Here is a 26,176-nt window from a genome sequence, read left to right on the forward strand (position 1 = left end):
GCTGTCTGTCTCTCCCTCTCTCTCTCCGCCCCTCTTCTGCTTGTGTTCACTCTCAAAAAAACCCCAAAAGCCCCCAGACCCGTGCCCTTGAAAGTGGTTACACATGTTACCTTAAGCCGACAGGAAAGAAACCAGAAACACAGGGTGCTCGTCACCATCGTTTTTCCGCGGCCCGCGCTGTTTTCTCCATGGTTGTTCTCCGCGGTCTCATTTGGACGCAACGTCTTCGTTGCCTTGTGGGCCGGGGCTCCGGGCTCCTGCCTCACCTGGTCTATAGCTGCTCCCTCTTCCCTCCCCCGACCAGCCATTCACGGGAAGAACCTGGTGGCCATCCTTCACCTCCTCGTCGCCCTGGCCATGCACTTCCGGGCCCCGATCCGCCTTCCGGAGCACGTGTCCGTGCAGGTGGTGGTGGTGCGGGTGAGTATGGGACGGGGCGGTGGGCTTGCCCGTGGCGTCGCGGGAGGGGCGCCAGGCCAGCTGCCTCCCGTAGGTCTCCTGCTGCCTTTTCTTCTTCCCCTAAGAGGCCACCTTCTGTCCTCCCCGCCTGACCCAGTGTGTGTCTCACCCTGGCTTTGGTCCAAATGACTGGAGCGGGACCAGCGGCCCTGATTTGGAGAGGGAGGCGGATTCAGAGGCATGAGCGTGTTGAATTTTCCAGGCTTTTTAAAAAAGAACATTCATCTGTCTCCAAAGCCAAGTAGCTGGAATTCAGTTCTCTTGAACGAGCTTGCTCCTCACCGGAGAGGGCTGAGTCCAGCGGCATGAACAGATGCCCCGGTTAGAGCTTCTCCGGGTCTGTTCCCCGTTATCCCCCTTGTTCCCCGGCTCTCTCTCTTGGAGTTCATTCTCTTGCTTCACTTGGAGACGTGGAAGCAGGAGCCAGGGCCCTCCTGACCGAGGAGGGGCCTTTCCTGCCGTGTCCCCTGCATTTGAGGGGAGACACCCCTCAAGTGGCTTTGTGTTCGGCGCTTGTCCTGTGAAGTGTGCATGAAGCACCTACTGTGCGCACTGGCTGTTGGGGACGCTGAACGCGGAAAACACTCGGGTTCCGGACACGAGACCCATGAGGTTAACGCCCGGGGCCTGGACGTCTGCATGCTTATGTACTTGCGATGCCCAGCTCCACACTTGCCCTCCTCTGCTCTCTGTGGGCAGCAAGGCTCTGGCCGGCCCCGGTCTCCCAAAGCCGTCTGACCCCGCCGTTACCCCCGGAGCTCGGCCTTGACCCGGCCGGCAGGAACGCCCCTTTCTGGCATCAGGCGAGGGTCACCCACTGCCACTTGGCCCCGCTTGCTTCCCGAGGAGGGATGTTTGTGGTCAGTGGTGGTGATGGAGACAGAGACATCCCTGCTGCCCTTCTCCTGGACGTTCACTCGCGGCAGCCAGCCGGGAAAGGCTTCCCAAGGACACGCGGGCGCGTCCGTCAGACTCGGGGGGCCCCACGAGTGCCGTGTAGCTCGGTAATCAAGGTATTTCCTTTCAGGCCCGCACTTTGGTCCAAGAAAATCTCTTGGGTTTTTAGAAAGTTTTACTGACCCGGGCAAGCCCTTGCTGGTGCCTCCTGCCTGACCAGGGTTACGGAAGGATTCTTAGGGCCACGTCCAAAGGGGTGTGAATCAAGAGGAGGTCCCGGGAACTGACTGGCCTCAGGCCTCAGAAGCCTGCCTCCCAGGCCCTGGGGCCTGTCCCTCCACGTCCGGTTATCCGGTCTGAGATGGGAGATGCAAGGAATGTGGGGGTCCATGGAGGGAAGGGATGAGGACAAGGGTCTCAGTCACTACATAGCAGCATGGCCTTGGGAGACCATTTGATTTCTCTGAGTTGTGGCGAGTTCCTCATAGAACTGAGCGGATGCTATAAACCTTTGAAATACTCAGCTTCACGTGTCCGGTACTCAGCCCTGGGCCTGGCACCTAGGAAGTGCCTAATACACATTGGACGCGTGAGCGAGAGAAGTGTCTCCAACCTCCCGCGGTGGAGGGAGGCGGTGGACTGAGTCTCCTGGGAATCAGGCCGAGGCCCTGAGGCCGCTGATGGCCGCCCATGCTGGTTGCTTGAGAGTTCCCTGGAGGCCGAGCTGGGAAGGGGTGGGGAGCTCAGCTCTCAAGAGGTGTCCATGGTGGGTTGGCCAGCAGGAAGGGAGCTCCCCGTGTCTCGAGGGGTCCAAGTAGGGGCTCGCGGTGGTTGGGTGGGCTGGCCGCCCGAGCTCCACCTTGCGGTCCCGTGACATGCGGGCTGCCCCCCATTCCTACCACCACCCCCTTCAGTCCCACCATTGCTGCCTCTTCACACCCGTGGGGCTTTCGGAGAAGTCTGTCACGCACAGGGTGACGTCCCAGGGTCTGCTGTATGTAACAAAATACCGCGACCTGGCTGTTTGAAACAACAGACCCTCGCCTGATGCCAGGAAGGAGCATTTCCACCTGCCGGGTCAAGGCCGAGCTCCCCAGGGTAACGGAGGGGCCAGATGGCTTCGGAAAACCGGAACCAGCCTGAGCCTTGCAGCCTGCGTTAGTAACGGAGGCCAGAAGTCCTACTAATCAAGAGGTTGGCAGGGCCCCAGTCTCTCTGAAGCCTCCAGGGGAGGATCCTTCCTTCTCTCTTCCAGCTTCTGGTGACTTCCGACAGCCCTCGGCATTTCTGGCCTTGTGAATGTGTCCCCCCAGGCTCTGCCTGTGTCGTCACATGACCTCTTCCCTCTGTGCCCGTGTGTGTGTGTGTGTGTGTGTGTGTGTGTGTGTGTGTGTGTGTTTTCTCTCATAAGGACTCCAGTCATGCTGGACTTAGGACCTGCCTAGTCCATCATGGCCTCATCCTAACTAACTGTGTCTGCAAAGACCCAGTTTCCAAACAAGGTCACGTTCTGAGGTTCCGAATGGACATGACTTCTGGGCGGGGGGGCACCTGCCTCAGTCGAGTGCACCTCCCTATGTTGTGTTCCTCGTGCCCCTTACTTACTCCCCCAGCGGCACGGCACCGGGGAATCCCTTCGGGAGCTAGGGTTTCCCCTGAGACCCCCATAGCTGCCAGCTCTCAGCGCAAGGTGGAGAGCCTGGGGGGAGGGGAGGGGGCAGTTTCCAGCCACTGAAAGGGTCACCCGCTGTGGCCACCTGCAGTCCACCCGCCGTGGGCGTGGCTCGGATGCTGTCCTCAGGCGGACTCCCGGCCCCAGGGCCATCTGCACACGGCTCACTCACCCTGCCAGTGATGCCCTTCCTCCCGTCCCCTCTGCCTGCCCACGTATTTGTATATTTACCTGTTCGTTTTGGGCTTTGCAGAAGCGGGAAGGCCTGCTGCATTCCAGCCACATCACGGAAGAGCTGACCACAACCACCGAGTAAGTGGGCCTGTGGGAGCCGGGGACCCGCACGTACGCGGGGGGCTGATTTCTGCGCGACACCCCCCGCCACCCCCCCCGCCAGCCTTAGGATGAGATTTTCATGCAAGCCCTGCCCTAGCTTTATGTCCTGCGTGTGCTTTCGTCAAAGATTTTTTTTTTCTCGTGAGGAAGGGCAAGATAGCAGTTTGGTTTGGCATTTATTTAAACATTTTTAATGTTTATTTTTGAGAGAGAGAGCGTGAGTGGGGCAGGGGCAGAGAGAGGGAGACACAGAATCTGAAGCAGGCTCCAGGCTCCGAGCTGTCAGCACAGGGCCCCACGTGGGGCTCGAACCCACGAACCGTGAGACCACGACCTGAGCCAAAGTCTGACGCTTAACCGACTGAGCCACCCAGGCGCCCCTGGTTTGGTATTTAAATGAGGAATTCTCCCAGATAGAAAAATAAATAATGTGCGGTACGGGAATTAGAACGTACTTCGGCTGCCCCAAATCGTTTCTGGAAAGACACAGAGAATAATAAACAAGTAAAAACGTAACTGATCACATTCAAGATCTCTTTACGAGGAAGAAAAGGAAAAGGGGAACTTGAAACATGGGGCTTTTGTAGGGTAGGTATGCCAAAGTCTTCAAAGTTTTCTGTGTGAGAACAGAGTTATTCTCCAAAGCGTTTGGACTTTTATTCCTTATTTTCGAAGGTGATCTTAAAGAAAGTAGAGAGGGGGCGGGAGGGAGGAGGTGTTCAGAATGGTTAGGGACCCCTTGTCCCTGCATCCGCTCTGTCGGAGAGGGAGCCACACGTCTGAATTAGAACTTGCCTTTGAGAGAGTGCCGAGCCGTCTCTCGCCTCTTAGAGAAAGCCAGAGGGCAATTTTTAAGAAGTCTAAAAGGCTTCAAAATCTATTCAAAGTAGCAAATCGAATGGTAAATTTTGCGTGTGGCTTTTAGGAGCCCCCACGACACCCCGTGAAGGATCTTTAAAATTCACTTGCGTTGGTGCCTCTCGACCAACCCTGTCTCAGATGAAACAGAACAGTCGAGATTGATCTTCTCGGTGAACCCTCCCGCTCTGTTCACGGAGTGATTAATTACTGTGTCACGAATTCACGGACGGTTTCTCAAAACTTGAGGCTGACCCAGGAAACCACTCCCGGCATGGGGGCTGGCGAACTGGGGAGTCGCTGCCCGGAGGCCTGATGTGTGGCCTGATGCGCGGCGTGTCTGTTCCAAGCCCGTGGCAGCGGGGGGGAGGGGGAGAGGGGAGACCCGGGCCAAGGGCCGTGGTGCCCAGCCTGGCACCTCTGGTGGGCCTATGGCAAGCAGCCCGGCCTGTTTGGGAGCCGCAGGAAGGCAGCTTGAGGGGAGTGAGGAGGGGGGTGGCATCTGAGTTATCCACAATTGGGTAGCAAGCCACCCCGAAACCAAGTGGCTTAAAACACCAGGCACCGTATTTGCTGACAGTGCTGGATCAGACTGGGCAGGTCGTCATCTAGTCGGGGGGGTTGGGGCTGCCTGGGTGGCAGGCCTCTGTCCTTCCATCTGTCCCTCGTCCTCACGGGGCTGGGCTTCCTACCTTTCTTCCCATTTCTTTTTCTAGAGGCCACGCTGAGCTCACCTCCTCCGGGAAGCCCTCCGCGGTTGCCCAGAGGAGTGGCTGGCTTCCTTTTAGTGCCCATGGGTACCCATGGGCCGTGTTGAAATGGGGGTTTATGAGGGCAGGGCCATGGCATTTATTGGTATGGGGTGTTTATTTATTTCCATGGCTTGCGCCTAGTAACTGCTCAAGAGAATGTTTGTTAAGTAAGACAGAGCCAAAGGACTTGAGCGTGGAGGGACTTGGGGACGAAATAAGGACCTCCGTGCCTCTCCGGAAGGTCGATGCAGGGGGAGGGCCTGCGTGCTGGAGGGACCAGCCTCTGTGCCTTGTGGCTTCAGCGTCTGCAGGCAGGAATCGGGGCCCAGCCTGCGCTTCTTCAGGATTCTTCCGTGACTCCCTGAACGAGAGGCGTGCTTGCTCCCTGCAGGGTGACCCTTGCGCGTTAAAGCTTACGGTTCAGCGGCCCCAGGAGACCCGTTTTCTGCTGAAGCGTTCTATTAACCGCTGCCATGATGCAACTTCCCACCAATGGCAAATGGCATCGAAGGGATGGTTTGAAGAAAGGTGGCCGTTTGCTGCCGATCTTGTGCCGACATTTAGAAATCCACCCGAGCACCTGCCCTTTGTAATTAGAGGGGCAGAGACTCTGTCGAAACAGGATTTACCTCTTTATAAAAAGCCCCTCAACGGGGCAGCGGGGGCTGCGACTTCTGCGTTCCCTCCATCGTGGCCTCGTCACGCCGCGTTCTGAGCGACCCCTCTGACGGCTCCCTCTCTGTTCTGTTTGCAGGATGATGATGGGTCGCTTTGGTAAGTAAGTGTGGGGGTGGGGAGGCCACGGGTCGCGGGCACTTTGGGGCGGTGACGGGAAGCTCACGCAGGGGGCAGGGCCGGCAGGACCCGGTGGGGTTTCCTCCCGTCGGCAGCGCTGGGTCTCCGAGGGAGAGCGTGTGGATCCCCCTGGGGTCTGTCTGCTTCTCCGAGATGCCACCGGCCGGTGGGATAAGAGCGCGGTGGGGGTGGCGTGTGAAACAGGGCTGGCAGGGGGTGGGGGGTGTCTGGGATGTGGCAGGTGCTCTCTGGGACGGGGGGCGTTTCCAGTGGCCGTTCCCGGAGAGCTGTCCCCTCCCCTCCGGAAGCATGGCACAACCCTGTCTTCATCTCAGCAAGAGGTGGCAGATACAAGGACAGCTTGGGGCGGCGTTCGAACCCTCAGGGGTGGGAGGCCCCCAGCTTCTTCTCAGCCGCAGCCAGAGGCCGACTGAGTGAAGCTCCTTGCTTTGGGGAAGATTTCAAAACAGAAAGCCCTCCACCCCCAAATCGCATGTTCTCCAGGGAGCACAGCTGTTAGAAGGAAAAGTGGAGGGGCGCCTGGGGGGCTTCGTGGGTTAAGCATCCGACCTCGGCCCCGGACATGATCTCACGGCTCGGCTCGTGAGTTCGAGCCCCGGGTCGGGCTCTGTGCTGACAGCTCAGAGCCTGGAGCTGTTACGTCCTCAAGCTTTCTTAAGTAGGCCTTAAGCTGCCCTGGGGAAAATCCCAGTCTTTGCTGTTTTTTTTTTTTTTGAAGTAAGCAGTTCAGTCCTTTTTAAATGTCTTTATTATTTTTTAAAGGAAGGGAGAGAAAAGGAAACCCTCCGGTGCTGAGGGCAGCAGGGCGACAGTGAGAGGAGCTCAGCCCGCAGGGCCAGCGAGGGCACCTGGGGCGGACACGTGTCACGGCAGCTTGGCCCCCGCTGCCTGGGCGGGGGACACAGTGTACCCTTGTGTCACCTCCCTGTCACTCCTGTGTGGGCTCAGACCTCCGTGGAACTGGGGAGGTATAGAGGCGATAAGAGCGGGCCCTTCAGACCGTTGTTAAGTGTCTTTGATTTTCTGCACGTTGTCACGTCCCTGTTTGGCGGGGGCCCAGTTGGAGGTTTGGGGGCCCTGGGGAGAGTCTGCTCGGCAGAGGGGGTGGGAGCCCGGCCGAGAAGCCCCCGCGACCCTGCCAATGGCGCAAATGGGGTGCAGGACCGTGATGCCTTGGGAAAGGGCCAGGTGTCACAGTATGAAAACTGGACCCGGCTGCTGTGCCGGTGGACACGGGGGGCGTGTGAGCCTTCAGGGGCCGCGGAACCACGAGAAGCTGGTGGAGTCGATGCTACTTTATAGGCTCGCCCTGCTTAGGAAGTGCACGCAGGCTATTAGCGGGGGACAGGCTGTTAGTTCCGCCCCCAGCTCCGGCTTCTGCTGGCGCAAGCTCCGAGGTCCCCTGGGTACCCAGATGGCAACCTCGGCCGCAGCTGGGCCTCCGCTGGCTCTTCTCCCGTGGGACCCTCGGGGTCCCCGACAGCCCTTGGCCCACCGAGGTCTGACTCTCCTTCCCCCCCCGGGTCCTGGTCCCTGGCTCACCCCTCGAGCTGGAGTCATACTTCCTAAAGCGCCCCCCCAACCCCTCACTCTCCTCCTTACCCCCCACCTTGGCTTAAGCTAAAGCCACAGCCCTCGAAGTGGCCCCCAGACCCTCTCAGACCACCCCTTCGCACACCCCTCGCCTCCTCTCTGGCCTCCTCCCTCCCCCGGCCTGTCTGCCTCCTGTCACGCCCCCCACCCCCACCCTCCAGCTCTTGCAGTGCCCTCTTGGAATGCTCTCCCCCTGGATTCCCCCACGGCCCACTCCCCAGCTCACTCCCCAGCTCCTACCCAGGAGGCCCTCCCTGACTGCCCTGCCCCCACCCAGCCTGTCTCTTCGCTCCCCTCGCTGGTGCTCCCAGGGAGCTGCCACTACCTGTCAGACTCCGGGAGCCCTCGGCGCCCTCCTTCTGTGCCTTCACACGAGGCCTCTTGAACTATAAGCATCCTGTGGGCTGGAGCTGTGTCGTCCTCAGCGTGCATCCCCCTGCAGCCTCCAGCCCTGGGCTGCAGACCTGCCGGGAGCTTCCAGAATACCAGGTGGACCCTCCTTGGCTAATGTCTGCCCGCTGGGCTTTGCGGGGGGGGGGGTCCTGTTCAGCACCTGTTTTTCACCTGGGCGCCCTGAGCTCGGGAAGGAAGGGGGTCGCCCTACCCCCCCCCCCCCCCCCACCGCCAGGGCCCCCTTTGGTGAGTCACCACTGTCCTGGCTGAGGTGGGCTGGGAGGCCCTTCTCCCCAGAGGAGCTGGGAGCTGCTGCTTGGTCTCCATGGCAACAGGCTTGCGGGCTGCCTCTCCTCCGCGGCAGCCCCTCCTCTGCCCTGGGCTTTGGGACAGGGGAGCAGCTCTCCTCTACCCCCGTCTCCTCCTCACATCCCCCGCTTCCTGCCGACAGAGCCCCCCCCTTCCCCCCCACTGCAGCCCGACCGAGCCACCTGTGCCCCTCCCGGTCACCACCCTCTGGGGCTCCTCGCCCTGCCGGACCCAGTCCCTCTGAGCCTCCTTCCCAGGCCGCGCTGTCTGCACCCTGCCCTGGCTTTCTTGTGCTTCTTTGTGCTTTCTGTTCCCTCTGTCTGGAATGCCCTTCCCCCTCCTCTTGTCCCAGCAAACCCCCGCTCGACCTCAAGGCTCCTGTGTGGGGCCTCCCTCAGGCCCCTGGCCCTCTGTCCCTGGGGGCCTCCAGGGACCAGGCTGATAACACCAAGGGGGGAGCGAGGAGAGCATCAGGTGATACTGTGACCCTCAGCCTGTGTGCCGGGTCACGGGGGGGCGGGGTGGGGGGCGGACAGACAGGGGCGTGTCCTGGTTGACTTGGCCTCTCTCTGTGTCCTTTCTGGCTCCTTGTGGGTTCCCGCTCTCTTTGTGCTATACCTCAGTTTCCCCGTCTGCCTCCACCCAGCCTGTGCCCCTCCCAGGGCTTTACCTCTGTGACTGTCCCCAGAGTCTGCAGAGGGACATGAGGCTGGGGTGGGGCAGAAGAGGGCAGCTGGGGCCCTGAGGCAGTGGGCTTGTCCCTCTGTCCTCTGTTTCATTCCTACTCCAGCCGTGAGGTGAGGTAGGGACTATCGTCACTCCCACTTTACGGAGGAGGAAACGGGTAGGAAGGAAGCAACTTGCCCAAAGTCCGGGGACTTTGAAGTCGGGCGTCCGGGATTTGAAATGGGATCTATTTTCATTCCCGAGGCCAGGCTTCCTCAGGGGTGCAGCGGAGGCTGGCCCGGCCGTGCTGTGTGGTGTCGCCCCTGTGCCCCCGGTGCAGGTAGGGGTGGCTCAGGGGCGGCAGGCCTCCGCACCCTCCCGTGGCGCCTCTGCACGCCTTCGCTCCGTGAGCCCAGCGGTGGCCCAGCTAAATATACGCGGCTGACGTCAGGCTCTGCTCTGCTCCCAGGGTTCTTCTCAAGCTGCATTTAAAGTTTGTATTTTGCTTTGTAAAGATGTAGCTTTTCTCTTCCCCTCCTTAGCAGGCTGTGGTATTGAGCCTAATCTGACTTAAGGGATTAGAAAAATAACGTCCGGCCGCCTTCACAGAAGAGCTGGAGGAGGGGCCTCTGCAAGGCCGGGCCCTCTGGTTGCTGGTGGCTTTTAGGCAGGCGAAACTGGGTGGCCCTCTCCCCAAGCACACGCGCCCCCCCCCCATGGGTGCTCATGTACACAACATACTCTCACGTGCACACACAAGCCCTTCCATCTCTCCCTTCCTCCTCGCCTCCCACCTTCCCTCTCCCCACCCCCGAGGCCGAGGGGGTCGCTACCTGGGCTGGGCTGGGCTGCGAGTTGCCTCCCGGCACCCTCGGCCTTGGACTTGGAGCGCTTTCCTCTTGGGGCCAGACCGGGGGGGGGAAGGACTGGGCCGCCTCCCCCAGGAGACCTGGTTCTCTGGCCGGCTTGGGTGTCGGCCTGCCTTCTGATTTCTCCCTCTCTCCCCCTCCGTGGGTCAGGCCGGGCAGTCCTGAAGCTGGTCCTGGGTCAGCTCTGGTTCTGGGCTCCCGGCCATCTCCAGACAGGCAGTGGAGACTTCCTGCTCCCACCCCACCTGATCCGGCTGGGCTCCCCAGCCCCCAGAACGCCGCGCTGGGGTTGCCCCCAAGCCCGTGCTAGTAATAGAGGGCCTCTCTGCTGGCTGGGGTCCTCTGAGCATATGTTGCCCCAGGCACCTTCAGGGAACAGCTGGCTCCTGGAAGACAGAAGTCGGGGCCCCAGGGCCTTCCAGATGCCCTCCTCCCTTTCCCCCTCTACCCTGCCAGGGAACCCCCACAGCCCCGCATCCACTCTGAGGCCTCAGTCTCCCTGCCTGGTGCAGCGGGCTCCATCCTGCCTCCATGAGGCCCCTGCCATGGCAGCAACAGGCTAGAACCAGGCACCTGGCCCCCAGCCCGCCCTGCTCCCTCTCATCCATTGAGAGCCATGGTGACCTGGCCTCCAGTGGCCTTACGTCAGACGGATTCTGTGTTGATGTGGAGGGCATGGCTGGGCTCTTGAGTAGCAGAGCGGGTTAGGGCTCTCCTGGAAGAAGGCAAGTGGGTGGGAATAGGCTGCCTCAGGCCCTGCAGATGTCCCCGCGGAGGGGGACACCCCCCCAAAGAATTGCTGGGGAGGGATTCTGGAGCCGGGTCTCCTGGTTGGTTCATTTGCTCTGAGGCAGTGCAGGGAACAAGCGAGAAAGGTGTTTCAGCCAGCAAGGAGTCGAGAGTCCAGCAGATAATATCCAGCAGGCACGTAAACATTAGACGTCCTTTCAAGTAGCGATCGAGTGTTACAGGCAGCCCACGAGGGTCGGAGGACAGAGAGCGGGTGTGGGGCCCTCTTCTAGATGTGGATGGTCGTGGAAGGCTCTCCGGGGGAGTGATATCTGAGAGCAACCTGAAGGAAGTATGGCAGGTGGACAGCGGGTGCAAAGGCCCTGTGGTGGGCCTATGATGGAGGAGCGGCCGGGAAGCCAGGGAGGGCGCGTGTGTTGGGTGGGGAGGGGTGACTGTGCCTGCTGGATCCCGTGGGGCACGGGAGAGGGAGCGAGCGACAAGAAGCTGTTGGAGAGTTTCGGTCAGGGCAGGGAACGGGAGGGGCAAGAAATGACCCAGTCTACCCTTTAAAGGGCTCGCTGCACCTGCTAGGAGCAGGGATCGGAGGGCTGGGAGTAGAGGAGGGAGGCCAGGTAAGGAGGAGGCCGCCGCCACGTGAGGGCGGTGGGGCAGGCGTGGGGCTGGTAGCCGGGCTGGTGGGGAGACGCGCTCAGAGGCTCCAGCGAGATTTACTGGTGCGCGTGGCGAGTGGGGGGAGAGAGAGGCAGACAAGGATCCCCGGAGTCGGAGGATGTGATGGGGGCGGGTGTTCAAGTGCCGCCCGTGAGTTCCATGTTGCAAGACAGAAAGTGACTTAGAGGAAGCATCTTTTCCTTGATTTTGTCCCTCATCTGCGCCTGCCCTCGGGCTCTGGTGGGAATGAGGGGGATTCTAGGCGGGTGAGAGAGAGTCAGGGGGGCGGGACATCCCCGGGAGGCGGGCTCCGAAGCCGCCCGGTCCCCGGGGATGGGCGGCCCGTGCGTTTCCACGAACCCCACCCTGTGTCTCTTCCCCTTCGCCTGTCCACGCAGAGCGGGACGCCTTCGACACCCTGTTTGACCACGCCCCGGACAAGCTCAGCGTGGTGAAGAAGGTAGGCTCTGGGCTGGGCTCTTTCCCTCTGTCTCCAGGCTTTTTTACAGCGTGAACTCGGTGCTGGGAAGAAGGTGGGAACACGTTTGCAATCTCTGAAATGTTTGCCACATGGATTGAAGTGTAATTATAGGCAAAAACGTAACTACAGTGCATAAAATTAGCACCTTTAACTCAACATCTCCGCTCCCCGGGCGTCTTCCTGCCCGCCCCGCCCGCTCCTGTCGGGTGAATTATCCCGCCAGTGCCAGTGTGGCGCCTCGTTCCGACTCGGGGCTCTTTCTCAACGTGGGAATGTTTTCAAGCATGTCCACCTGCTGGCTCTTGCAGGCCTCGTTGCCATGAAGCTGTATTCCCAACCTGCCCGGTAAGCAGGCAGGCCTTTGCCGGCCGAGCTGCTCTGTGCGTGCACTTGGCCCATGTCCCCCACGCCACGCAGGAGCGCGAGGACAGGCCCCCTCCCCGCCCCGCCCCCAGCCCAGGCAGCCTGCGCGTAAGACCCTGGATATGGAACAAACCGTGCGAACCGAGACTGGAGTCAGGGGCCGGGGAATGATGAGCTTCCAGGGGGATCCGCCAGGAGGGATTGTTCTCGCCCAGAAGGAATCGAGACCCAGCCCACTGGAGTTCTCTGAGCGCCTGCAGACTCCTCCCTCGAGGAGGCAGCGGGAGGGTGGATGTGCTTTCCGCCTTCCTGTGAAATCCAAGGGGCAATCGTTTCTGCCCTTGACCTGGGGGAGAGAGAACAGGTTTCTTAATGCAGGACTTCTCAGGGCCTTTGATATGCTGCCGTGCATTGGAATTCTCCAAGAGGGGGCTTGGTAGGAAGCATTTTCCAAACTTGTTTGTCGATAGTGACATCTGTTGATCCATTTATTTTGTTAAATACATTAAATTAAATTCCTATGGAGCCCACTTTTGGAAAATGCCGGTCCAGCCTGGGACCATGAGATTATGAGTTCTTGGAAGCACTTTGCAAAAGGCTGGCACAACCATCCCAGTGGTCCTTCTGGGGCGGAGCCTTCTTAGCATCCTTGGGTCACGAGTGGCCTGCCTTGGGGCCTCAGAGCAGTGCCCCTCCCCCCTCCCCCTGCCACACCTGGCCCCCAGCAACCCTGACAGAACCGTCTGGATGCACAGGGAGATTCAAATCTGGCTGCCCCATCTATCAACTGCGTGACCTGAGGCAGACGATAACCCGTACCTCAGTTTCCCCGTCTGTCAGGGCCAAGGCAGGACTCCCCTCTCCAGGGCTCTGTGAGAGCAGAATATAATCAGGTCCAGCAGAGGCCTAGCACGAAGCGTATCAGCTATCGCTGAGTACGATGTGGCGTAAGGTTCGACTTTCAGTAGATAGGCCATTGATTCATTCTTTGAAAGGACATGGTTTGGGGCCCTGGGGACCCCAGTGATGACCAAGACCAAATCCTTTTATCTGCCTGACACCTGACAGCTTCCTGCTTCCAGCCCAGCCCTTCCCCACCCCCACATCGAGAGTGGCCGTGTTAGAGGCTGCCCGTACCCCAGTATAAAAGCCGGGAGACCCTGCCCCCCTCTCCGGGGTCACCCCTCCTGCTCTCTTCCATCCCGTCACATCCAGCTGCAGCCTGAAGACCTCGGAGTGTTCGCGGCCTGGGTGCCTGCTCTGCCCACCCCCCGCTCCCATCTCCCATCCGGCCTGCCCCCTCCCCCCGCCCACTCAAAGGCTCCCTCCTCTGGCATCCTCGGGGGTCCGGGGGGGGGGGCGGTCCACACGCCTGCCTCTGTGCCCAGCAGACCTTCATGTCTTTCACATGCTTCGCTCTGGCTCTTGATTTCTCTTGTCGCCTCCACCAGCTGTGTAGGGAGAATCCTGCCACAGGCTTTCCAGGTTACCCCCCCCCCCGTCTTACGGTCTTCGTGTCCCCAGCACCAAAGTGCCTGGCACGTAGCGGCTGCTCAGTAAATCTGGGGAGCACGGATGAGGACGTGGCATCGTGTCTGGGGTGGGGCTGGTGTTGAGTCCCCATCGGCGTTGGGATTTGCTGGCTGAGAAAAGTGACAGGTGACACGTTGTAAACGTTTGCTGGCGAGAAGTCGGTGGCCCTGCCTCCCGGTGATCAAGCTTACTGAAGTGTCCTGAAACGGACGAGTGTGACCCCTCTCAGCCTTTGGTCGTTCGAGGTCACATCTAGGATACATTTAAAAACGTAATCATCTTCCCCTGACGGTGTTATCCTTCTGAAGGGCGCTGAGGATTCTTCTCGAGGATTGTTAACTACGTGTGTGTGTGGGGGGGTGCTGGGGGGGCTGGTGGATAGAGATGTGAGTTTTCTTCTCCAGCTGGGATAGATTTAGGCTTTATTCCATTAAAACTGAGGGTCGCTGTAAGAACGTATCCTTTCCCACATGAGCCTTTCATTGTAGCAAACGGATTAGGGAAGCGTCTTACAAAGCCAGTGACGGCCAGTGTCACGGCCGTCCCGTTGGACGGGAGGTACATCTCTTCCTCACGGTTCCTGTCTCTCTCTCTGCCTTGACAGTCTCTCATCACATTTGTGAACAAGCACTTGAACAAGCTGAATTTGGAGGTGACGGAACTAGAGACCCAGGTGAGCAGTGTTTGGGTTGAAGCATGTGTCCCCGTTTTCGGCCAGTTTTCGGATCCCGGGTGGGCCACGTGAGCAAGGCCCGTGCCGTCTTGTTCGTCTGCAAGGAATGCCCACCCCACAGCCGGAAGAGCTGGCCCCCGCCGCTCTGGCCTTCTCTCGGGGCCTCTGTCCTAATTTCCTGGGGCTGCTGGGAGAAAGAGCCCCAGACTGAGTGGCTTCTACCTGAGACATTTACGTCCTCACGGTCCTGGAGGCTGGACGCCCCAGATCAACGTGGGGAGGGTTGCTTCCTCCTGAGGCTGTGAGGGGGGCTCTGTGCCAGGCCTCTCCCCGGCTGCCCGGCGGGGCTGCTCGTGATTCTTGGCTTCCGTCGGGTTATAGATGCCTCACCCCGTCGGGTTATGGATCTCTGCCTTCATTGTCACATGGGGTCCCCCCCGTGTGCGCGTCTGTGTGTCCAGATTTCCCCTTTTAGTAAGGACACGGGTTATGTTGGATTAGGGCCCATTCTAGTGACCTCATCTTTAACTCAAGTTACTTTAGTAGCGACTATTTCCAAATAAGGTCATGTTCACGGGTTCTACGGGTTAGGACTCCCAGCACATCATTTAGGGACGCACAGTTCAACCCGTAACACCCTCTGAGTTGCCACCCCCCCTCCCCCCCCGCCCCCGCCGAAGGGCATTTGCACGTGCAGGTTTTTCGGTTTAGAACATTCCATCCCCCACCCCCCGCTTCTGTTCTCCATCACCATCCTTATTGAGCAAGTGCTCACTGAATACCCGTCCAGTGACTGTGCACAAAATATGGCTTCTGCAGGAAGCGTATAAAATATACTCCCCCACCCCCTCGGAGCTAATCACATAGCGAAAATATGTTTCGGGGACTCAGCAGGCATTAAGCACAAAATATAATTTTCCCAGGATTAGCTGGGTGCTTGAATTTGTGGAGTCTTTGTAAAGTTCTCGGTACAGATTCCTCCCGCCCACCGCTGATCCTCTTAAACCCCTGGGTGATTGCCTCCCTCCGTTCCTGTCTGTTTCTTTACCTTTTCTCATTTGCTTTCCTAATTAAAAAAGTAATTCAGGTTCATTGTAGAATGTCTGAAAACGCAGATAAGCAAAGCAAATAAAAATCACTCCTAATCCCGACACCCAGAGATCGCTGTGCTGAGGGTTTCGTTCCGGACCTTTTCTCTGCACGGCTGGCTGATCGTGGACAGTGCGGGTCCGTATGGGAAAGCCAAACGGTCCGTTTCTAATGAGTGTGTTTATTTGCGCGCTGTTTGCAGAGACATTCGTTGTCGTTGCAGTTTACCAACATTGCACCCCTCGCCTCTCAGTCCTTGCTGTTCGGCCCATCAGCAGTCCCAAAGGGTCCTAACACGTCATCCTTTGTCCCTCCCCGTCTGCCCCCTTCATCGTCTCCAGACCTCACTAACCACAGCTCACGGTTGATGTGTATTCCTCCAGATGGCTCTTAACGCATAAATGTTTTTTTTTTTTTTTAACAACAACATATCATACTGTGCGGCTCTCTTGTGATGTGGTTTGTCACGATCTCGCGGTCCGTGAGTTCGAGCCCCGCGTCGGGCTCTGTGCTGACGGCTTGGAGCCTGGAGCCGGCTTGCGATTCTCTGTCTCTCCCTCGCTCTCTCTGCCCCTCCCGCACTCGTGCTGCCTCTGCCTCTCTGAAAATAAATAAATAAACTTGAAAACAGTTGAAATTTAGGAACTTCCGTCTCACACGATGACGTGAGTTCTGGGAACAGACGGCCGTGATGGTCGCACGCGGTGCGAACGGACTCCGTGCCGCTGAGACGCGGTCAAAGTGGCAGATTTCACGTGATGTGTATTTTCCCGCCGTGAAAGAGGATGAGTCCTCAGCATTCAAACAAAGAAGTGTCTCGTTCCAATGGGTGTCGCGGCCTGTCGGGACAGCACAGGCTCAGACACCCGGAGGCTGGGGTCCTCTCAGGGACTGGCCCTGCAGGGGACCCAGCAGGTCTCGACCCTTCAGAGACGCCATCTCTGTCCTCTGTGGGGATGGCCAAGACCCCCCTCCCCCACCCCCCCCGGGGCCTCCTGTGCCTCTCTTGTCCCCCCCGCCCTCACTGGTCTCCGCTGCTTTCTCTTTCAAAGCTGGAGCTGCTCCCTGGCTTATTGGGGTGGGGGAAGGCTGTCTGCCAGAGAGGGGGGTCTTTTGTTCTAGACGCCCGGTCCCCCTGCTGTGGGGGCAGGTGCTGCTGGGCCGGGTGGCAGGGAGAGGGGCCGGGTGGGGGTCTTGAGTGAGGGCCGCAGCCCGACCCAGTGGCACCGGCGTGCAGGGCCCGGCTAGGTGCCCACGTAGATGGACACACGGGAGCTCTTCGTCACCGGGGCTCGAGCGTGGGAAAGCCTTGTCTGGCGCCGTGAGCACAGCTAGAGGAAGGTGTTCCGTCAGCTGCCAAGGTGAGCGGGCGGAACGGGGCAGCGAACCCCACGCCAAAGCGTAGGGCCCCCCGCCCCTCACGGGTGGGTCACGGCGGCGGCCGACTCTCGTGGAGCGCTCACCCCTGCCGGGGCTGCCCGGCCCGCCCTCTCGTCCGCATGCCAACCCTGAGAGATGGGGGCACTGTTCCCCCAGGGGCAGCGGTGGGGGGGGGTGTCTAGCAGCCGGGCCGTCCGTTTCTAGCGCCGTGGCCCTGACCGCGTGAACGTGCTACAGCCCCAGACACCTGCACGGCCCCGTCAGTCCCGAGCCAGACGCTCTGCGCCCGGGGCCTTCCCCTGATGGCGGGTTCCGGCCCGAACGAGGGACGGAGCTCTTCCCTTAAGACGTCTTCCTTCTCTTGAACGCGTGTGGAAGGTTCGCCCACCCCGTGTACGGCCCCGAAACCTCACCGAGTGCTTCTCTGCAGTTCGCAGATGGTGTCTACCTGGTGCTGCTCATGGGCCTCCTGGAGGACTACTTTGTCCCTCTGCACAACTTCTACCTGACCCCAGACAGCTTCGACCAGAAGGTACGTGTGTGGTCGCCGTCCTCAGAGTGGCCCGGGAATGTGCTCGTTACCAGGGCACCTCTGGTCCCAGCTGCTTCCCAGGTGCCGTTTTCAGTGGGGGCTCAAGGTCCCACGGGGTGGCTCGGGCACCGCTGTCCCCCGGCTCCCCGTTCCTAGGCAGTTAACTTGCTTTTCTGCTTTTTCCCCATTAAAATAATAGGGAGGGGCATCTCGAACGTGTGTGAGTGTGTGTCCGTCCTTGTGGATTGTTTTCTAGGAAAATTCCCCAAATAGGATCGTTTGGGTCCAAGGGCCTAACCTTTGGGGCACCTGGGGGGGCTCAGTCAGTTGAGCGTCTGACTCTTGATTCCGGCTCAGGTCACGATCCCAGGGTCGTGGGATTGAGCCCCGCGTTAGAGTCCGTGCGAGCGGGGAGGCTGCTTGGGATTCGCCCCTCTCCCTCCGCCCCTCTCCCCGCCTCTCGCTTTCTTTCTCTAAGATGACAGAAAAAGGGGCCCAACCCGTGAGCGTGGGCCACCGCGTCCCCTGTGTCACTGCTGTTTGCGGCCAGGCGTTTTTGCCTCCTGCTCAGGGCTTCCTGAAGTTCAGCCCCTCCAGACAGCGGCTCGTGCGTTGCCTTGCGAAACTTGGCTTGCGGGGCCGTTCAGATTGCTTTGGACTCCCAGGCATCTGTCGTCTTATTTTCCCAAAGCGCTAGACCCGTGAGTCAGAGAGGCGGACAGCGCGAGCGGGTGACGGCAGCCAGGGAAACATCCGACGGTGGGGCCGGGGCTCATCAGTCCGCGTGCTTCTGGCCACCTTGCAGGCCGTTCGCTCGCGGCCGAATGTTGTTCCTGCCTTGCTGCCGAGACGGACTCAGAGCAGAGCAGAGAGGTCCTGGAACGTTTGAGCCGCGCTGAACGGAGACAGCACGAGCAAGAGGGAGCGAGCAGAGCTCCCAGCAGGAAACAAGGGTGTCTGTGCTGTTGGTCCAGAAACGAGCGCGCAGATCACTTGCTGAAGAGGCTCCTGCGTTCCCAGGCCCGACGTGGCTGGTCGCAGACGCGTTGCTTTCTTTGTTCAGGTTCATAACGATGCTGGCACGCGTGGTTAATTGAGCCAAGTGGCTGGAACCGGGCTTCTTTCCGAGCTGAGGCTGTGCAAACGGCCGGGGCACCATCTCCCCGGCCCTGGTCTTATTCCCTTTGAAACAGAGGAGAGTTTTTGTTGGTTGCTGGCCTGGCCTGGGAGGCGTGAGAGGCCCCAGTGACCGACCGCTTTCGCCCCTGCGTGAGAGCCGTGAGGGGAAGGCTGTGTCAGGGGACAGCGTCCGGTGGGAGCCCCTTCCCCCTCAAGGAGTTGGGGGGGGCGGCCCTGGACGCAGCTCTGTGGGCAGCTGGAGCCCACCTTGGGGAGGATGCTGGGATTCTGGTGGATTCTTCTCTGGCACCCCTGCCCTCCCCCGGATCCTCTCCCTGCTCCTCCTGGGGAGTGATGGTCACCACGGCAGCCACTGGCAAGTTCTTTGTGTGCTCGCTGTCTTTATTAGCCTCCTGGTCATCAGGACCAGCTCACGGGCAGGGGTGTCTCCCACGGCATAGACCTGAACTCGCTCTAGGCTGGTCCGCGCACCCAAGCTCTCCGGCACTGCGTGTAGATGGGCAGGTGGGGCGGGGCTGCTGGGGGACCACCCACAAAGTATCCTCTGGGGGCCCGGACTCTGGGGGGCGCGTTTGCTCCGACCCTGAGAATGTAGCAACTCTGTATTTCCAGGACGGGGGCGCTATGGTTCAGTGAGCAAAATGAGAGATGTATCAAGGGCTGCTCTCCCCAAGCAGAGTGAGGACCTGTGTTTTTAAACAGTCGTACTGGATTTTAAAACACGAGACCAGACGGCTCAGACGCCCTAGGCTTCTGCACACAAACAGTACCCTTTGAACTGAGCCGTCGGTGTGACCAGTGGCTTTTTGTTGTTGTTGTTTTTTAATTGTTTGAATGTTTATTTTTTAGAGAGAGAGAGACAGAGACAGAGTGTGAGCGGCGGGAGGGGCAGAGAGAGAGGGAGACACAGAATCCGAAGCAGCTCCAGGCTCCGAGCTGTCAGCACAGAGCCCGACGCGGGGCTCGAACTCATGGACTGCGAGATCGTGACCTGAGCCAGAGTCAGATGCTTAACTGAGCCACCCAGGCGCCCCTTTGTGTTCTATGATCTTACTCTGTGTAAGATAGATCTTACTCTGTGTAAGGTAGCCACTTTGCTGAGTACCCTGCGCCCATCAGTTGTCTTTCTGGAAGACTCCACGGCATCCCTTTCTGTGGGGACTGCAGTGCCTCCTGGAGATCCAGTGGTGGTTGTTAACAGGAGTTCTCAGAGTGCTCCTTTCCTTCTGTCCCCCCATCTGATTCTCTCCCTCTGGACAAGGAAACAGAATCTCAAAAGGGCTGAGACGCAGCCCAGGCTCACACAGCAGGGCAGAGCTGGAAGAGCCCACTCCTATTCTGGAACCTTCTATTCCTCTGTCACTTGGCCAGGTTTTCAAAAATCCTTTGAATTGCAGCGAGAAAGGATTGCGGGGCGTCCTGGCCGTGTGGAGGGCTCCCAGGGGCAGCATGGGGCTTTGGGACACGGCGTGGGGCCTGGTCCCCTTGGGCCTGGAGAGCTGTTAGCTTTTCTGTCTGCCCTGTTCCGGGGGGCCCGGGCTCAGGGGGTCGCTTCTCTGCAGGTAGGAAAGGCTAGTGGAGGCGATGGCGTGGCTGAGACGAGAGTAGAGTGGTGGTGACTTCCTGTCTGGCAGTTTCCTCAGACTGAGAAGGAAGCGGGAGGAAACTTGCCCTGCTGAGCCCAGTAGCTGCAGGGAAGGGGGTCTGGGCGGGAACTGCTCTCTGCAGGAGCACTTTCGAGGAGCCGTGTCTCTCTCTCTCTCTCTCTCTCTCTCTCTCTCTCTCTCTCTCGGAGTCTCGGGTCAGGTCCCACTGTGTGGCGAACGGGGACACTCGTCTTGTTCATTCCCGGCTTCTGCTCGGGACGGACCCTCGGGCCTGGAAGAGGCCATGAGAAGATGTCCCGAGTCGGGACGATCGAGGAGCCTTCCAGGCCCAAGTCTTCTTCCTGTCTCTCCCTCTCTGCCACCCTGTCTCCGTCGCGACCCCAAGCCTGTTGTGCCCGTGTGGAGTAGGTGGGCTGGACGGTGCCGGCCAGCGTGGGAAGGCGCACAGATCTGAATCCTGCCTCCGACTCGTCCAGCCCTGAGCCTCGCTTGGCACGGGCCTCCTAACCCATCTCAGCCCCGGGGCCTCCTTCGCAAAGTGGCCGGGACGTAGCCCACAGCCCTCCTCCGGGCCGGCTCCGTGCACCTCGGGCTGGGCGTCCGACATCCTACCTGGCCTTCCCGTTTGGCCTTTTCCGAAGGCCTCGGGAATGGCCCGGGACCCTCCGGCCCCCTCCATCTGGCCATTTGCAGCCCCGCCCAGCCCTGGGTGTGAACGGCCTGTCCCCACAATGGACCTCTCCCCTCACTGGGCTGTCCCCTCATTGGACCCCTCCCCGCACTGGATGCCTCCCCACACCGGCCCGTCCCCGACCTGGGCCCCTCTGCCTGCCAGTGCTGCTGGGGGGCCCTAGAGGCCCCTCCGCGGTACGCTCAGCTGCTGTGCGTTTGCCAGCTGAGGGTTATTTTGTCACACATCTTTTTCCTGGTTAATTATTAAAACTAAGTAAAATGCTCATGTTTCTGGTTCATTTACACTGAAATCCTGAAGGTGTTACTGTGGAAAGGATGTTTGATTACTCAGAGCCCCGCGGTCCTTTCCAGCTCTGACTCTGCTCTGTGTTTTATTTTTGGTGCCCCCTCGTCCGATCTCTAACAACCTTTGCGCTCGGGAGACGGCTGGCTGTGCTTTGGTCACCCTGCGTCTCTGTGATCCGGGTGGATAAACACAGCAGACAGGGTGTTATTTTCAACCTCTTCACGACGTGTTAGCAGAACACAAGCTTTCAGCGTCCTTGCGGGCCGAGTGGGGCCTTTTCATTTCGGGAAGATTCCACGTGTGGGTGGGGGTGGGGGCGGGATCCGCCTTCCTGTGACATCCAGCAGGTGGAGGCCAGCACCAGGGGGCCCCACTGCCTGTCACCTGCAGCCACCATTGTGCTGGCGTCAGTCCCAGCAGCGTCCCCAGTGCCTGCCCAGTGCCTGGGCCACCGCTGCCCCCGAGGCCCGTGTCCTGCCCGGCTACGCACACAGGCTCTGTGTGTGAGCCCCTCCCGGCACGTGGTGGGTGGCCGCTCGGTGTGCAGGGCTGAGGGCCTCTGGGACGTGACTTGTCCTCTCTGAGCCTCATTTCTAAAACAGGGTCACTGCCACTTCTCATCGTGTGGCCCTCAGCAGAGCCGGCCCTTGGGGACGCCCGAGCCCTTGAGGGCGGGTTTTGTGCCTTGCCCCCCTGCACCTCTGAGCTGCCTCTGATCACTGGTGAGGGCAGTGAGAACCATCTAGTAAACATCTCCACCCTTCCCTGCTCCCCCGCCCACCCCATGCCCTGCCCCTGCCCGCCCGTGCCCTGCACTGGGCCGCTTGGGTCCCAGTGGATGTGCCAACTCCAGGGCTCCCTCTGGCCGCGTTTGTTCCCACCTCGTCCTTTCAGAAGAGAAGCAGCGGGCAGCGGGCGGGCCTGGGAGCGGCTGCAGAGCCTGACCCCTGCCCTTGCTTCCTGGGCAGGTCCACAACGTGGCGTTTGCCTTTGAGCTGATGCTGGACGGAGGCCTCAAGACCCCCAAGGCTCGCCCTGAAGGTAATGCCCTGCCCCCGGCCCTGCCTACCCCAGCCCCGGTGCCCCCCGTGCTCTTAGCTTTGGGGACCAGGACCCGGAGGACTGTGCTGGTTTTTAGCAGCCCCTTGACTTGGAGGGCGTGGCCTCCGCCCACGAGCCTCAGGACCTTTGTCCCCCTGCGGGTGCCAGCGCTCAAGCTGAAGATGCTCTTTCCTGCCTTGAAAGGATATTAAAAGCTTGCTGCAGTCAGATGACTGTTGGGTTGATGTCCCTGACGGCCGGCAAAGGGCAGGGCTTGTGAACAGGGACGAGGCGCGATCATGCCGTGTGGGGGTCTGAATAGCCGCAGGGAGGCCCGGGGAGCCGGTGGTGTGGCCACCTGAGCAGGCAGCCTGGGGGACCAGGAGCGGGCCTGGTGCCTTCCTCGGACCTGCCCGTTCACAGAGGGCATCGGGCCTGTTGGCCGCCTCCGGCTCGGTGGCTCCTGACCTCCCGTCGCTGCAGCCGTGGCCGGCGGTGGGAGGGTGCCGGGGCCGAGGCCTCAGGACCGGGGAGACCCTGGGAGCCCCGGGTGTCGGTGGGAGCCCCTGAGTTCATTCTGAGGGTGAACCGGCGGGCAGGCCGTTTCTCCTCTGCGAGTCTTGGTCTCCTGTGCCAAACGGGAAGGCGGGGGGGGGGGTGGGGGGGGGCGGGGAGGGTTATGCCAGCGCCCTGCGCTTGCCTCCTGCTCTGACAAGCTGGGCTTGGAAACGCTCTGGGACTCCGTGTAAGGACAGCTGTTGGCTCACGGCAGCCCCTCAGCCTGCCTTCCGTAAGAGATGCTATTTTTGCTTCTGGGGTTGAGTCCCTGCAGGGGGAAGGCAAGGTGATCGTGCTCTGGCCCGACAAGGGGCTTTTGCATCCCCTGCCAGTTCTACAGGGGAACAGGACTGGGGCCCAGAGCAGGGATGTCACTTGTCTGAGGTCACAGGGCAAGTGAGAACACCCAGGTGCCCAACATCCAGGAGGACCGGTCCCTTTCCCACCAAAGAAGGCAGCCTAGACTTAGTAGGCTGTCGGATCCTCCGAGGGTCCTGCCGTGGGTAGCACTACCCCCGGCCCCATTGCCTGACCTCGAGGGGGCAGGATGGAGTAGCAGCCCCACCCCGCCCTGCCCCAGAATGCCCACCGCCGGTCCTGGCACCGGATGGCCCGTGGGTGTTGGACCCAGTAAGCATCCTCGGCTGTCGGAGACCCCGCACCACGTGGACGCCACTGGTCCCCAGACCGGCCTCGCTGCAGACTCTGTCCCGGCCATCCCAGGTGCTCACTGAGCGGGCAGGTGGCCTGGGGGCCCCTGTGGCAGTCTGTGTCTCGGGACGGCGCTGCCCAGGGCGTCCCGGGTATGGTGGCTGTCGGTCTTTAAGCCAAGGTGCTCCGCTGTGGACGCGACAGCTGCCCCGTGTGCTCCTGTGTGCTGGCACTCGGGCTCAGGTGTCCTCACCCCGCCCACGGTTTCTGTTTCCTTCCGCAGACGTGGTAAACCTGGATCTCAAGTCCACACTGAGGGTCCTTTACAACCTGTTCACCAAGTATAAGAACCTAGAGTGACCTTGGAGAGCAGCGGAAACCCCTGTGCAGGGCGGGGAGGCCCGCTGGCTTCCCCTCCGAGCCAGGGTTATCCCCGCCCCCACCCCCACTCCACCCGGCCTTTTCGGGTCGTTGCTCTTAAACTCCCTTGTGTAGCTCCTGTAACTCTGCAGCGGGCAGGACCCTTGCGAATCCGGGGTTCTGCGCTCCTGTCTTGTTTGTGGCTCCTCCGGTGCCCCGGTCGCACCCACACCTCCCAGCCCGTGGGAGGGGCACCCTGCGATCCTCTGGACCCAGCGATGAACCGCCCCGGGCGATGAGAACAGCATCAGTAGCTGTCCCCGAGCCGAGACTCAGCTGGACCGTTCTGGGGGAATCTCCGTGGAAGCGAGACCTTTCCCGTAAAAAGCATTTTACGGTTTTAAAAACTGCTTTTAAAGTCCCAGAAGCTTTCGATGGAACAGGAGGGCCTGTGCCGTGTTCTGCTTCCTGACCAGTGTTCTTGCATTCACTGTTTGCATGAACATCTGAGACCCAGATGACCCGCTGCCGTGGTATGGGAGGAAGGATTTGCTGAGGCTATTTCTGTATTTCTTTTCTTCTTCTTCTTCTTTTTTTTTTGGGGGGGACAGCCAAATGGGTTGTGTTAGGAGGTACACCTACAATGTTGCTCGATCCATCTCGGAGGCCCTGTTTGGGAATAGATGCGTTTCTCAAACTTCTAGAAAGGGGAGTCTATCAGCTTGCCAGGGGCTTCTAGAACAAGGTGCCACAGGCAGGGGGCTTAGGCAGCAGAAATGGGTGGTCTCCCAGCTCTGGAGGCCAGAAGTCCCGGCATCACGGTGTTGGCTTATAGATGGCCGTCCTCCCCCGGGGTCCTCGTGTCGTCGTCCCTATGAGTGTCTGCGTCCTGATCTCTTATAAGGACACCAGTCATAATGGATTAGGGCCCCCCCATGTGACCTCATGTTAACATACGGACCTCTGTATAGACCCTGTCTCCAAATACAGTGACATTTTGAGGTGCTCGGGGTGAGAGCTTCAACGTACAGATTCCAGGGGACACTGTTCAGGCCTTAATGGGGGGATGTGAAGTGCTCCTCCCCCTCCTCCCGAGTGTGGCTTTCTAGAACCCTGCTGGCCTCTCCCGCTGGTCGCTTGGTGCCACCCGCCCTCCTCCCCTGTCCACCTTGGCTCAGGAGAGAAATAGGGCCGTCCTGCTGTCCGTAGGCACCGTCGAGCTGTTGTGTCCTACTAAATCGAATGCCAGTGCTCACGGCTCACAAAACGGCTTAATATTCTGGCTCAGCCCCGCTGCTTCCAGGCTGGGGCTAGTTTCAGAATCGTCGTTTTGATGGAGGTGGTTTCCCAACGGGGGAAAGAAATAATTAAAACAGTATTACCGTGGTTCCTACGGATGCAGTGACATTAAAGATCCACGTTGACAAAATAGCCAAGGCTGGAAGGTTCCGTGCTGACTTCATTACACTCCTAGAATGCCAGCATCCTGAAAGCCGTGGAGACCAGTCGTCCGGCCCCGTTCACAGGCAGGCTTGGTGAGGGTGATCCCTGGGGGCCCAGGGGGCCGAAAGGGGTAGGAGTGGGGACACGGATTTGGAAAGAACATGTCCTCGGGGTTTTCAGCCCAGACAGGCTCTGCACCACAAAGAGAAGGAAATTGCCCTGGAAGGCAGGGGGGCTCCGCGTTCCCAGGTGACGAGCCCTCTTCAAGCCCTGTGTGTTTCTGGTAGGAGGGTAAGAGGGATACTAAGATCCGGGTCAACAATGAGCAGGCACCTTGGCCTCACAGTGCTGACTGCTGAAGGTCGTGGGTCCGGCAAAAGATGTCATCTCTCCAAACTAGTTTTATTCGAGTTGGATCAGGGCTGTGGATGTGCCTTCCGCACACCTGTAAGGGGCCCTGGAGCTGTGTGCACCTCATTTCCCTCCCTTCCCCGTCCAGTGAGAATCGGAGTTGAAAGCATGGCCTGGACATTCGCACGGTGGTGGGGGGGGAGGGGTGCAGATGTGAGGCGGAGGGCAGGGCCACCTCTGGGGACGGTCCCCCCTCCTCTGATCAGCCCCATTGGCCACACTGGGCCATCTTCTTGGGGTGACTTGGGCAGCAGAAGCAACTTTCCTTAATCCCGGAAAGTTCTAGAACCCTTCCTCAAGCGACCCACATTTTCAGTGAATTGTGTTTCCACGAAGGAGGCCCCTCCACAGGAACTAAGGAAAAGCCAGCTCGTTTGCACCCGAGCGGCGATGGCTCAGGGTCTCCGGGGCCCGAGTGCAGGGTCGGGCGGGGGTGGTGAGTTGGTCACCTTTGATCCTTCTCCGAGTGGCTTTTGTTCGCGTCCTCCGCCGGCCACGGGGAAGCCGCCTGCAGCTTCGTTTCCCTTGTGACAACCGCGGGGTGTCCTGTCGGCCGAGCCCCGTGTGCCCCAGTGTCCTAACTGCATGTGACAGAGAGCTGTGATTTAAAGGAACCAGATGCTTTTTTCAGCCCCTTCGTGTGCCCGTGTTTCACAGTCTTTTTAATTGTTTTAAGCCCATGTCTGTTTCGGGTTTCTGGATATTACAGAAAAGCCGCTAAAACCCTGGCTGTGCTGTTATGCTGCCCGCCTGGCTGGCTGCGGGAAGCTGAGGCTTTTCCTGAGTGCCGCTGGCCAGCACCCTCTATGCAAACCTGATCTGTCCTAAGCCGGAGGCTCGGTCAGGAGGGTGCCGGGAAGTGCAACAGTGTGCTGTTATTTATTCCAATAAAGAACTCGAGAGCGTGGGGC

At 59.9% G+C, this 26,176-nt stretch overlaps 1 protein-coding gene across 4 annotated transcripts in view; it reads left to right on the forward strand.

Moving 5' to 3' along the window:
• The window catches only part of PARVB (parvin beta), a 102,507-nt gene extending 76,331 nt beyond the window's left edge, over nucleotides 1–26,176 (forward strand). For 2 of the 4 annotated variants that reach the window (XM_042993493.1, XM_042993491.1), the window contains exons 6-13: nucleotides 305–420; nucleotides 3,282–3,340; nucleotides 5,729–5,748; nucleotides 11,423–11,484; nucleotides 14,006–14,074; nucleotides 16,974–17,075; nucleotides 21,770–21,842; nucleotides 23,335–26,176. In XM_042993493.1, coding sequence (XP_042849427.1) covers nucleotides 305–420; nucleotides 3,282–3,340; nucleotides 5,729–5,748; nucleotides 11,423–11,484; nucleotides 14,006–14,074; nucleotides 16,974–17,075; nucleotides 21,770–21,842; nucleotides 23,335–23,411 — 578 coding nt within the window. In that variant the 3' untranslated portion in view covers nucleotides 23,412–26,176. Of the gene's footprint in view, nucleotides 1–304; nucleotides 421–3,281; nucleotides 3,341–5,728; nucleotides 5,749–11,422; nucleotides 11,485–14,005; nucleotides 14,075–16,973; nucleotides 17,076–21,769; nucleotides 21,843–21,939; nucleotides 22,133–23,334 lie in introns of those variants that run through there. The other 2 variants (XM_042993494.1, XM_042993495.1) reach the window with 2 other exon arrangements.

This window comes from Panthera tigris, chromosome B4 (assembly GCF_018350195.1).
Source record: "Panthera tigris isolate Pti1 chromosome B4, P.tigris_Pti1_mat1.1, whole genome shotgun sequence".
NCBI classification, from domain to species: Eukaryota; Metazoa; Chordata; class Mammalia; order Carnivora; family Felidae; genus Panthera; species Panthera tigris.